At 44.7% G+C, this 12,829-nt stretch overlaps 1 protein-coding gene across 2 annotated transcripts in view; it reads left to right on the top strand.

Moving 5' to 3' along the window:
* Nucleotides 1-309: 309 nt before the first annotated feature.
* VPS13C (vacuolar protein sorting 13 homolog C) overlaps nt 310-12,829 on the top strand; it is a 70,095-nt gene continuing 57,575 nt past the window's right edge. The window contains exons 1-14 of one of the 2 annotated variants that reach the window (XM_087703955.1): nt 310-443; nt 3,513-3,556; nt 4,716-4,758; nt 5,502-5,597; nt 6,481-6,582; nt 7,047-7,097; nt 7,654-7,719; nt 8,229-8,338; nt 8,696-8,755; nt 9,035-9,094; nt 9,598-9,678; nt 11,524-11,581; nt 12,385-12,512; nt 12,700-12,806. In XM_087703955.1, coding sequence (XP_087560081.1) covers nt 344-443; nt 3,513-3,556; nt 4,716-4,758; nt 5,502-5,597; nt 6,481-6,582; nt 7,047-7,097; nt 7,654-7,719; nt 8,229-8,338; nt 8,696-8,755; nt 9,035-9,094; nt 9,598-9,678; nt 11,524-11,581; nt 12,385-12,512; nt 12,700-12,806 — 1,106 coding nt within the window. In that variant the 5' untranslated portion in view covers nt 310-343. The remainder of the gene's footprint in view (nt 444-3,512; nt 3,557-4,715; nt 4,759-5,501; nt 5,598-6,480; nt 6,583-7,046; nt 7,098-7,653; nt 7,720-8,228; nt 8,339-8,695; nt 8,756-9,034; nt 9,095-9,597; nt 9,679-11,523; nt 11,582-12,384; nt 12,513-12,699; nt 12,807-12,829) is intronic. The other variant, XM_087703957.1, reaches the window with a different exon arrangement.

The following is a 12,829-nucleotide window of genomic DNA, read 5'->3' on the forward strand; positions in this document are numbered from 1 at the left end:
TGGCGGTGGAATAGGAGGGGCCGCGCCTGGGCGGGGCTGGGCAGCCTGGCCACGCCCAAAGCGCGAGGTGAGTGGGGGGCGCGTCGTCCTCCCCCCCCACCCTCACCCCGTGCCTTGAAAGCGCGGGTGAGAAAAGGGAGAGAAAAGCCGCCGCTTGGGGGCCGAGAGTGCGCGTGCGCGGGAGCGCCGCCGCCGTCTGAGGGCGGAGCGGCGTGGGGCGCGCGCGCGCGCCCGCGTCCTCCTCCTCCTCCCCCCCATCATCCCGGCCTTCTCGGGCGCGCGCCCAGCTGTCCTTTCCTCCCCCCCCCACGCCCTGCGAGGAAGGCCCGTCGCAGCCTTCGCCATGGTGCTGGAGTCGGTGGTGGCGGACTTGCTGAACCGCTTCCTGGGCTGCTACGTGGAGAACCTGAACAAGTCCCAGCTCAAGCTGGGCATCTGGGGGGGTAAGAGGCCAGGCTCCCGGGGTGGAAAAGGGGGGGGGGCTTGGAAGGCCTGGTGCAGCCGCCGCCGCCCAGGGAGGGGGGGGGTGGGCAGCCCCGGGGACGCCCCCACCCCAAGGGAGCCCCTTCTCCCCCTCCCCTTCTCCAGCCGCCCTTTGGAAGCGCTTCCCCTCCATGCCCCCCCTGCAGAAGGAGAGGAGTTTGGCAGACCCCCCCCCTTTGCTTTTATCTATTTCAATGCATTGCCTTTGACCCAACTTCAGTCTGGGCGGGGTGGGGGGTGTTCTATAAAACGGGGGGACCCCCAAATAAAAACAAAACCAGCTAAGACCTAAAGTCAAACAGACAATAAACCTATGGCTACTCTTTGGCAAGTCTCGCTTTGTGGCGACAAGAGATTCTTGTGGCTCCTGGCCGTGTTGCAAGGAGCCTCCTTCCCCCCCCCCCTCCTGCAAAACTCTGTTTCCTTTTCTGGAGGGGAGCCATTTGGCCATTTGTGTTTTGGTTGCCCTTTGGCTTTGTCCAAAAGCGGAGTTCCTCCCACTCCAGCAATAATAGTAAATAATAGTACAATACACAACCTCTTACGTGGTATTTCTCATCCCTGTTCTCAAAACATGACCCCTTTTTCTTGGTTTGTGTTCTTTGAACAATCTGTCGGCCTTAAGTTGTGCTATGTGAGAAGAGTGACGTAGTTTTGCTTTTGAAAATACATGTCGATCAATGTTTTGCTCTCATGCTAGATTTCTTCCAAAACACCCCGGCTTAAAAGTTAAAAGAATGTCATCGTGGCATTTACATTTGACTAAGAAAAGAAAGAACATTTTTAATGTCATTTGTGTTAGTCAGCAGAGCCTTAGGAGGAAGACTTCTGGCATTTACAGAATTAAAACCAAAGTTTTTGCTTCGCTTGAGATACATTTCTCAATGACTGGACAATCCAGTTTTCCCAGTTGCAATATAATCGGAAACATTTTCTCCACCAGCCACATTGTTGTTCTGCGATTGTTTGCATTGGAAAGTCTCCAATTAGAATACTTGTACCTGGAAGGTGGATTTCAGTTGTACTGTATTTACATCGCTTCTGAAAAACGGGCCAGGCATTCCTCATTGGCTCTGGGTTTTTATTTCCTCTTTTGATAACAGACTCCTGAAAAAAGTCTCTTAAAGGTTGCATATAATCTAAGCTTCTTGTAAAAAACGATTCTTGCTTTTGTGGAGTCAATTTTGCAGAAAGTGTATTTACTTTCTGGATGGGATTGAAACTTCATTTTTGGGTGGAAGCCAGACCAGGGGAGGGGCAGGGAAAGGCAAGGAAGAATTGAAGCTTGCCTTGAAAAAAATCATCTGGCCTGTGGCAACTAAGAACCACTGTGCTCAAGTTTGCAGATCATGAGATATGCAGCCACGAGATAGCAGAGTTATGAAACGATAGGGACCTCGCAGGCTTGAAACCACAATGGATTCTTTCAAGGTTGGCTGGAGGCTTTTGGTGGAGATGTTTTTACTTTTGCGTTTAAAATTTGCTTGCCAGCGGTTTGAAAATGGTATTAAGAAGATAGGATGTGTTCTGTTACGAAATGGCAGTTTTTCAGGAATGAGACGTCCTCTTAACTCTTCCTGTGGGTTTGCGATAAGAGTGCAAGGACGGAGTGCTCCAGAGTTTGCCCTTCCCTTGCAGCTTCCCCTAACTTTTAGCGTGACTAATCAGCATATAAAGTTTTCCCAAAAAAGTTCATCCAGTGTTTAATCAAGATAAGTGGCTGATAGTTTGCTCTGCTCTTTGTGGCTGTAGCCACGATTTAACCTTGCATCTGTGTGGTCTGGCTTCTCTCCTCACCAAAATGCACAGAAAGCCCTCCTCTGGTTGGAGATAACTGATACGGGGAGAGCTTTACGCATCTCCTTCTGATTCAGGCTGCCAGAACGAGGGGTAGCGCATAAAATGGAAACATTTTCAGCTCCTTTCTGATCTTCAAGTCAAAAAATAAAGCATTTTGAGCATGGAGCAGTTTGGTTGCGAGACCCCTAAGTTTGTGTCTAACTTGTGACTAAGATTAAAAATTGCACTGCTGCTTTTTTGCTTTAAAACCCATGGCGGGTTCCAGAGAACTGCAGCCATTTAAGGAGGAGGAGGGGGGGGTTGCCCCTCACCTGCAAAACCACTTTGCTCTGCTTCCCCTTCTGTTTAATGTTCCTCCTTCCATTTGGAGAAGCTGAGGCAAGAGTTGTTTTTAAGCCTGGTAGTGGCAACCTGCGTACTAATAAAAAATAAATAAAATTTTATTTGTGAAAAAAATAAATAAGAATAAAACCCATGGGGGGGTGCAGTAGGAAGTTGCAGCAAAGCCCATTTCTAGAGATTGGCCCCGAGTCAAATACTCTACAATAAAATGAAGTTTTAGTCTTTCACGGTAAAATTCTGGTGTTTCTTTCCTGCTTAGGTTGGGGAAGTTCTCAACCTACGTAGTAGAAGACTCTATTCATGTTCTGGTAACTTTCTTTTTGCAGATGTGTCTGCATTTTCTCTCAAAGATTAAAAACCAAGTAACTGATTAACGTTAACTTTGTTTTTCCTCTGGGTCAATTATTTCTTTGTCACTGCTCACTGATGGCGCCTTCCAAATTTTGTTAAGTGTTGCTGCTATTGAAATTAGCACGAGAAAGTTAACACAATTCTTACACTGCCTTGTTTCTTTCATGGTTTTGCAACAGGAATGAACAAGGCTGGGAATCAATTGTGTCCAGCGCTGCCTATTTCATCCCCTTTTAATATTCTGTTGCAATCATTTTCTTTACACTTGTTTTTGGTGTTTTGGTTTTTATGCTGTCTCCTAAGACTGACAAGAAGAGAGCAGGCGACAAATATTGACAAATGCATAAATAAGCCAATATTCCATAGTCACTAAATAGGCTCAACACTTAGCTGGGGAGGCATTCTACATTTTTTTAAAAAAGAAAAATGCTTTTATTTGTGGATGTTGTCACTGTGGCTGTGTAAACATCACAGCTTTTGTGATTAGGCCGATATGCGGGGAATGTGGCTCATTGATATCTTGTTCTCTTTTATAGGCAATGTGGCCCTTGATAACCTCCTAATCAAGGAAAATGCTCTGGTAAGCAACCTGGAAATTATCTTTTTTTTACTTCCATGGATCCAAACTATGATTTACAAACTTGATAAGTATAACATCCAGTCTGGGTCAGTTCACCAGAACCATTTCAGTTTCTCCGAGGTTTTGGATTTGTGCTGGAGCCCATCCTCAGGGAATTACTCTCTACCAAAATATGTCCTTTGGGCTGTGCTAATCTTATATCATCTTAATAGAGCCGAGGTGGCGCAGTGGTTAAATGCAGCACTGCAGGCTACTTCAGCTGACTGCAGTTCTGCAGTTCGGCTGTTCAAATCTCACCGGCTCAAAGGTTGACTCAGCCTTCCATCCTTCCGAGGTGGGTGAAATGAGGACCCAGATTGTTGTTGGGGGCAATATGCTGACTCTGTAAACCGCTTAGAGAGGGCTGAAAGCCCTATGAAGCGGTATATAAGTCTAACTGCTATTGCTATATTAATACGTGTAGTTGATGCAGTTTTGATTGGTTTAAGAATCCTGGATTTCAGCAGTTTGCCACTTTGGGGGGCTCATGCTGTAAGTTTCGTGGTGTTGAAGAGATGCCCCATTCCATATAGTCCTAAAATGGGGAAACGCCAAGCCAGACCAACCCCTCCCAAGAAGAGCTCCTAGCGCAGTGTTTCTCAACCTTGGCCACTTGAAGATGTCCGGACTTCAACTCCCAGAATTCCCCAGCCAGCGAATGCTGGCTGGGAAATTCTGGGAGTTGAAGTCCGGACATCTTCAAGTGGCCAAGGTTGAGAAACACTGTTAGTGCTTTCTTTAGCTTCCCATGTTAGAGCAGGCATGTGGAGCATTCCCCCCCGCCCCACTTTTCATCTTCACCCTGGCCTAACTGATCTCTCATCTGTAACGAGACTAGCCAGAGTTGGGAGCAGATTTATGGAATGACTGTGTGAGTCATTCCCCTTCCTCCCCCTTGTCCACCACACCCCAGTTGCCTCTCTGAAATATGTTTCCGCTCTTGCATGGGTAGGAAGGAAAAATTCAGTATCCCAGCCCCAGGGATTGACTTTTCTTCCCCAGGGATTGGCTATAGTAAGGCAGCTTGAAGTGCCTGGTCCCCTTTCCTGCCTCCCTGACTTGACCATTAACTTTTACTATGGGCCAATGCTGAAAAAGGTATCTTCTCTTTCTTGCTCAGAGCGAACTGGACGTACCGTTTAGAGTAAAGGCCGGTCAAATAGGTAAGTTCTTCACACAGTATTTAGTATTAGTATTTAGTATTTAATACATTTATAGGCCGCCCAATCCCGAAGGACTCCGGGCGGCTTACAGAAAATTAATAAAAAAGAGAAGAATTAAAAAAAAAACAGAGGAAAACAGATTAAAAAAACCCACCCTTGTCAGAATGATGTTGAGGTGGTCCTGGGTATCCTCTGGGCCTGCACTGGAAGAATACCTGGAGATGGAAGCTAGGCAACATTTAGCAGTCACCCATTTAGCAAAACGGGCTTTGTAGATGAAGCTTCAATCTGGAGCTTCCCTCTGGAACGAACTCCCTGCAGAGATTCGGACCCTCACCTCTCTCCAGGCCTTCCGAAAAGCCGTCAAAACCTGGCTTTGCTGGCAGGCCTGGGGTTGATGAGTTCCCCTCCCCGCTCGACTTGTGTGGTTGTGTGATTCTTGGCTATTTTAAGTACTTGTATTGTGTTCTATGTTCCCCTTTTCCCCCTTGAGTTGTTCGCCGCCCTGAGTCCCTCCCGGAGAAGGGCGGCATACAAATAAAATAAATCTAAATCTAAATCAGGAACGCAGCAATTTTACTATTGTTGGTTCGTTTCCAGGCACAGGCCAGTTACAAATCGTGGACTAAGGAATAAGGTGCACTTGAATATTGTTCTTACAGTTCTCTGCAAGAACAACTTGCAGTTTATTTAACGTGTTGGCAGAACCAATGAAGGCTAAATGGAGGATATCTTGTTTTTAGATAAGCTTACCCTGAAGATTCCTTGGAAGAATTTGTACGGTGAAGCCGTCGTTGCCTCCCTAGAAGGCTTATATCTTCTTGTTGTCCCCGGGGCAAGTAAGTTTCTTGGGGTAAATTGACATTGCTCCGTGGACCTGTATCGGGTTGGTGTCAAAACTCCCTACATAGGATATATGGCCAATAGAGCCTGCGCAAAGCGGAAAGTCCTCAGCTGTTTTGAACATAGAATGTCATAACATTTCCCACTTGGAATATTGAGAAGTCTTTGTCCTTTGAAACCTTCTCAAAATGCTTTGTTTTCCACAGCTGTTTTGTACTCAAAATAGAAAAGTGTGTGAAATTTCACACTCGGAACTAATTTGAAATTAAACATTTTTTTAACCTTGAGTTCCTGGTGTCTTTTGCAAAGTATCCAGGCAAGGTAAAATGTTAGTTGAAGTAAGCCGATGCGTATCTGAGTCTCTCATCACAGTCCAGGACCTCCTAGGATTAAGTCCTGTGTGTACGTGGAACTTGGCTCCCAGGTGAATCTGCGTAGAATTACATTGTTTGTCTTTCTTTGTTGGTAATCTTACATAAAACATCCAGCAGGCTATGGTTACCCCTATGTCATTGGTCTTAAGTGTGTGGTTTGGATGAAGAAACTTGTTAAGTAGAAGATCGGGAATATCCAATAACATTTGGATTCTAAGAAATCGTATTCAGGTTCTGAGCTTGCCACAAAAATATGATTCTTAATTTCTGCTCTCTGGAGATTCTGATAATTATAATTATGGAACTCATAATCTCAGGAAAGACGGACTGCATGTTTCTTCCTTTTCACATCCAGGGAAATATAATATTCTGCCTTTCCAATATTTCCTAGGATATTTCATTTTTCTGGGAGAGTTCATATAAAGAGAGCAGGTTGATGGTCGAGATATTGCCTTGATGCAGTATTGAATAAAATATGACTTCCTTGTTGTTGTTTTCCTTGCAGGCATTAAATATGATGCAGAAAAAGAAGAGAAATACCTACAAGATAATAAACAGAAGGAGCTGTCAAGAATTGAAGAAGCCTTACAAAAATCAGCAGAAAAAGGTAGATTACTTTTAAGAGGTGAACGTGACTGATGTGTTCAAAGCTACTTCAGAGTCCTAGTGAAGCAGAGCACTCCTGGAAAGCCCCCAAAGGCAAAATAACTGTGTTGATATTAATTTTACAGGAGAGAGAAGGACGTGAAAAATCTCATTTTCCATGCTCTAGAAATATCACCATATTGGGAATTTTCTGCTTTCACTTTCGCCCTTTACGTTGTCTTCAGACAGAAGCCCCCCCCTTGCCTTGCATAATTAAAAACCGAGCGGGGCAGAGGGAATCTCCCTGTGAAGTGGCGCTTTCAGCGACAGACATGGTTGTGGGACACGGTTTTGTTTCTTGAATTGCGTAGGCGCACTCTCTCTTGTCTCGGTGTTCAAAAAACATGCATTGGTTCAGCTTGCTCCAGAGTTGCTTCTCTGCTTTTAAATGTCTTGCTTTTTGATCATGCTGTCATGTGGATGAAGGCGTGTCTTCGGATCTCATGCATGGCCTGGAGACCATTGTGCACACGCCCGGTGGGTACGCATGCTTAAGCTCTCTAGCCAAGCAATTGGAGGAGGGAGGTTGAATGGCTGGATGGCAGGTTAGCAGCCTACACCAGGGGTCTCCAAAGTTGGGCTCTTTAAGACTTGTGGACTTCAACCCCTAGAATTCCCCAGCCAGCCACGGACTCTCTGATGACAAAATCTTTCTTTCTGATGGGCATTTGGGAAAAAGCAATGCTAGTAAAATACCTTCTCAATTCAGATTGAAATTGTGTAAGAATATACTAATGTTTCAGTTTGAAGTAGCTTTGAGAATTTCTTAGCTAGGAAATTAACCTTGACAACTGAAAAGGTTACTCTATTTCATTTTATCTACACTTACATGAAAAATGTAGAAATGCCTATCATTGTAGTAGATTTCTAATTGCGGGCGCTTGTGGAAATTTAATTTAGCAGTTCTGATGAAAAATGATATTTTCCTCAGTTATCTTCTTAATATTTTCCCCTTTATTTCTGTTGCTTGCTTTTATAAGACTTTCCTAACTTTAATTTATCCTTTTTCTGTAAAATTGCTTACATTATGAAGGACGTAAGTCTAAAAAGACTAAAAAACATTTTAAGAAACCATTTAAAGCTCGTGAGCACTCAAAAGGTAGGTACAATGAGCAGAATTTGCTGCACATTTCTGCTTGCTGCTTCTGTTTTTTTATAAATTGATTTTAACAATTCTGCAGTAATATGTGTGACTTTATCGTTGCCAGTGTTGTTCTCATAAGAAATGAATGTAAAGAGAGAGAAACAAAAGGAAAACTAACAAGGCTTTTTCATGGTGTACATTGGGTTGAAAAGAGGGCTGCAGATTTGGGAAAAAATGTCCTCCTAGCACTGGGGAGAAAATGGTTTCTTTAATACACAATTCAGTGGTGTGTCCCCTTTGATATTTTCCATGTTGGCTATTTCTCAAGAAAATATAAAAAGTTTACCCTGTCTTTGGAGTGTGTTGTATGGTTTAATGGTTAAGATCTAAGATCTTCTTTAGACTTTGTTGTGTAGAGGAGAAAAAAAGAGGAAATGCTTAGAAGTTATGAAAAGTAAACAGATGATGTTTAATATGATAATTGAAGGAACGAGATGGAAACCAACTTACAAATGATTTTTTAGATAAACCAAAGGAACAGAAGAAAGATACTTTCTTGGAAAAGCTTGCAACTCAAGTCATCAAAAATGTACAAGTCAAAATCACCGGCATCCATATCAAGTATGAAGATGATGTAAGTGGCCTGGAGCCTGTGCAAAACTGAGTAGTAAGAGTAAGAAAAAGCGGCCTCTTATATGAAGGGCTGGGCTGCTTAGCTAAGGATAGTTTCCATAAACAATGGCCCAAAACGTAAATAAAATATAAAATGCATTGTTTCTTGAAGAGGCTGGGAACTTTCCTGTACAAGATTTACAGAAGGTTGTTTTTGCTTCAAAATATGTGAAAAGAAAGGAGTTGCAAAACAACTAAATCCTGCATTTTATCTGCTGGGACCCATTTTGGATCTTACGCAGATTTTTTTACGTGTAACTAAACTGCAAATGCAGTTATGCTAAGGTGTTTAATGAAGCATTTTCTCCTGTGCTTGCAGATCACCGATCCGAAGCAACCGATCTCTTTAGGAATGACTCTGGCAGAGCTCAGCTTGCAGGTAAGGCAAAGACTTCCTGGTGGGCTGGCAAGAATGGCGAGTTATTTTTGGCTGTGTTTATTTTCACACTGGAAACCGTTCTTAAAGACAAATGTTACTTAATTACTGTGGAAACCCCCCCATTGCAGCTTTATTAACAGTGGGGAATTAGTGGGGACGGTTCAAGAGACGTTTTCTAGCTGTGAGACTTTGACTAAACAAATCCTTCCAGATGTGACGCCTAAAAAAAGTGTGAAGCCGGCAAGATCACATTCATGTCTTTTTAAATTTAATTTCCAGACCACGAATGAAAACTGGACTCCTTGCATTTTAAACGACGCTGCAAAGATCATCTACAAGGTACCGCTTATCCGGGGGTTCAAGCACAGCAATTTCTCCTAGAGGCTACCTGGAAAAGCATATTCAGGGACATGAATTTTAATGGCCAGCATGCTTAGCGATGCATCGCGCTTAAGCCCGAAGTGGCAGGGCTTTTGATCTCTTACCCCGTGAATAGTGGATCCTCGGTGCCTCTTTCTTCCTCACTTCCCCCAAAGCTCAGATACGGGTTTTTTGAAAGCTGGCTTGTGCTCCGGTCTTTTAAAAGCTTGTTTTGATGCTCCCTCGGGCAAGCAGAACAACCCCTTAATTGGCTGCCAGCCCCAGAAGTGCTTTTGGCAGCTTGTCTAGATCAAGGCAACGTTCCCCTCAAACAAAATTGTTCTGCCTGGCTTTGTATCCGCCTCGGTAAATGCCTGTCCTTTGATGCGTTTCTGCAAATGCTCCTCCGACTTTGTTGCTGTTTGAGGGGGTCCTTGGCGCTCTCGGTTGCAGCCCCTCACCAACGGCATCCTTTCTTTCAGCTTCTGAGCCTTGATTCCCTGAGCATCTACTGGAACGTGGAGAGCGAAATGTATTACCGCTCTTCCCGCGAGCAAATCTTGGTAATTTAAATCTTATTGTACTGTATGTTTGTGATGTCTTTTCACTGGTAAGGTTGGTAGAGCAGTAATATAAGATTGGGATTAGCCAGCAGCCAAGGACTTCCACTCCAGGGAGTTTCCTTGGCATGATGTCATCCCCAAAGCCCACCCCTGGCCGGACTTCATGGGCACGTTTGAATTGAATTGAATTGATTATATTTCTATGCCGCCCTTTTCCCCAAAGGGGACTCAGGGCGGCTCACAATCCAAGTCAAGGGGGTGGGGTACAAATAAGGAATAAAAAAGACGAAAAGAACAATACATAATTTAAAAACACACAACAGTCATACCATTCGAGAGGGGACAAAAACTCATTAGCCCCAGGCCTGTCGGAACAGCCAGGTTTTAAGGGCTTTGCGGAAGGCCTGGAGGGTGGTGAGGGTTCGAATCTCCAGGGGGAATTCGTTCCAGAGGGTCGGAGCAGCCACAGAGAAGGCTCTCCTCCAGGTAGTCACCAGTCGGCATTGGCCGGCGGATGGAATTCGGAGGAGGCCTAATCTGTGGGATCTAATCGGTCTATTGGAGGTAATTTGTTTGCAAGATGAGAAGCGGGAGTCTTCTTCCTGACCGGTGTTTCTCAATCTTGGCCTCTTTCAGATGAGAGGACTTCAGTTCCCAGAATGCCTCAGGTGGCCTTGAACACTGTCCTAGACAGGGAGAATTCAGTAAACATTAACTTCAAATTAGGCAATTTATCCGTGGGATGTTGCCCCTCAAATATAACGCCTGCCCCTTTTTTTCTGCATTGTTTCCTCTGATGAGTTAGTTAGATTACTTTATTGTCATTGCACTTTGTACAACAAAATTAAATGCGATCTTCAGTGTGCAGTGACAGTTTGGGTTGTGGTTGCTAAGGAATGATGTGCAGTCTTTAAGCACAACATCAGGGGGTGGCTGGTTTCCTCCTTGACTCACGGGAAGCTGGCAGCGAAGATCACAAGGGGTGATGATGTGACTGTGGGAAGCTGTGACCACTGGAACTGTCTGCCTGTCGCCAAGAGCCCCGATCATGATCTCCTGTGACTGTGGGGACACTGTGACAGCCACAACTTCCAAGGACCGGCCATAAGTCTTCTTGTTGAGCCCTGTTGTAACTTCGAATGGTTGCTAAGTCACTAAGTGAGGACTACCAGTATAGTCAAAAGCCCTTCCCTGTCTTTCATGGTTGGCAAAGCATGATGATACCCCTGATGACAACAATTGGACCTACCCTTTGGTGGGCTCCGTAGTGCCCTGGGGTCTCTGGCCTGCTGGCAAAACCATCTCTTCATGCTTTTTGAAAGAATGTGTGTGTGGGGGGGGGGAGGGGGCAACCTTATTTCTGCAAGAGAGGAATGAGACATTCTGACATGTTTTCCTAATTTTTTTAAAAAATCACCGGACTCATCACTGTGTGGACATTTTGCAGCCAAAGAGCAGATACTGTAGGCTGTGCGTGAACGTCTAGTGAGGGGGATGTAGATTAGATGAGATTTAATTAATTTATAGGCCGCCCAATCCCGAAGGACTCCGGGCAGCTTACAACAAATACATTTAAAAATAGAAAAGTTAAAACAAAGAGACATAGATTAAAAAACCCACAACATGCACCCAGTCTAATCCGGGCTGGACCTCAGTCATGACATTAGACGGATGCTCTGGAAGGAAAATGACTTCTAGGTTGAGTTATTTCCCTGGCATGAACTCTGCCTCCTTTAACAGTGGTGAGTTCTCCGCATTGCCCCCTGATCTTCATCCAGACTATGGTGTCCTTTGCCTTGATCACTGAAATACTTGAAAGGTTTGTGGGTTTCTTGCCACACACAGGAGCGGCTGAAAAAAGGAGTCCCTTCTATGAACCAAGAGCTTCCTGACTATCAGTACAGTAAGTGAGAAGGGGAGAGCTGAAGGGGTAGGGCTGTTGGGTCCATGGGTGGGAAGAGGGGGGAAGCCTCAGCCCACCTGTGAGGAGGGAGCTGGGACTGACACAAAGGATGGGTGGTCTCTGTAGGGACCCACTGGAGCCTGCCACCAGGTAAAGGAAAAGGGTGTGGGGTGGGTAAGGCTCTCCTGGCCATGGAATTGTACCCCCAGAGATCCGGACCTTGCCCACTCTCATGGCCTTCAGGAAAGCTGTAAAAACCTGGCTGTTCCGGCAGGCCTGGGGCTGTTGACCTCACTGTTGAGGTCCAGCCCCGATTAGAATGAATGTATGAGGCTGTTTGCTATTTTTAAACTCTTTTCTTTTATCTTTTGTGTTTTTCTTACATTTTTTGTAAGCCGCCCGGAGTCCTTCGGGATTGGCGGCATATAAATATATTTAATAAAATAAATAATAATAAATACATAAATAAATGTGGAGAGCAATTTAGCCAAGGAGTCTAATAGAGACAGGCAGAGAAGATATGATGAAATAAATAGGTCAGACAGTTCGTGCCCTGTCTTGTGCTGAAGTGAGCCCTTTTGGCACCATCATGTTGTCTGAGCTCACCCATGGGAGTTGTGATTCATAAGCCAAGTTTTTGGGTAAGAGCATGAACAACATCCTGTGCCAAAGCTGCAACATCGCTAGTATAAACCCAACTATTAATAAATGGAGTAGCCTATTTTAATTCAGCAAGTTTGCAGCAATGATTTTGTTTCGATTTTTATAGAGACTCGTTCCTAATTTCTCTCTCTCTTTTAAAGTATTTAAACCCGTGTCGGCTTCTGCAAAACTCTACCTTAACCCTCATGCCGAAGAAGAACTGGAGACTCCCAAGGTTGACTGCGCCATGGAAGTCCAGAGCATCGCCGTTGAACTCACCAAGCCTCAGGTAGTAGGATGTATGTTACCTGCTCAGATCCCCCAGGTGACGACTTCCGTAAACTCTTCTAGACGAAGGGGGTTTCCCAGGAACCCTGGGCTTTTTACCGTTGTTAGAAACATCTTCCTCGGCAATCCTCAAAATTCTGTTCCTCTCCAGCTAAGATTCCTCTTGTGTTTTTCCCCCCTTCATTTAGTACCTTAGTATGATTGATCTCTTGGAATCCATTGATTACATGGTCCGAAACGCCCCGTATAGAAAATACAGACCGGACGTTCCTCTGCACAGGAATACCAAACAGTGGTGAGCCAGAGATATTTCTGTGT

This window comes from Thamnophis sirtalis, unplaced genomic scaffold (assembly GCF_051295495.1).
Source record: "Thamnophis sirtalis isolate CommonGarterSnake01/CBP01778 unplaced genomic scaffold, rThaSir2_p1.2 scaffold_2, whole genome shotgun sequence".
NCBI lineage: Eukaryota > Metazoa > Chordata > Lepidosauria > Squamata > Natricidae > Thamnophis > Thamnophis sirtalis.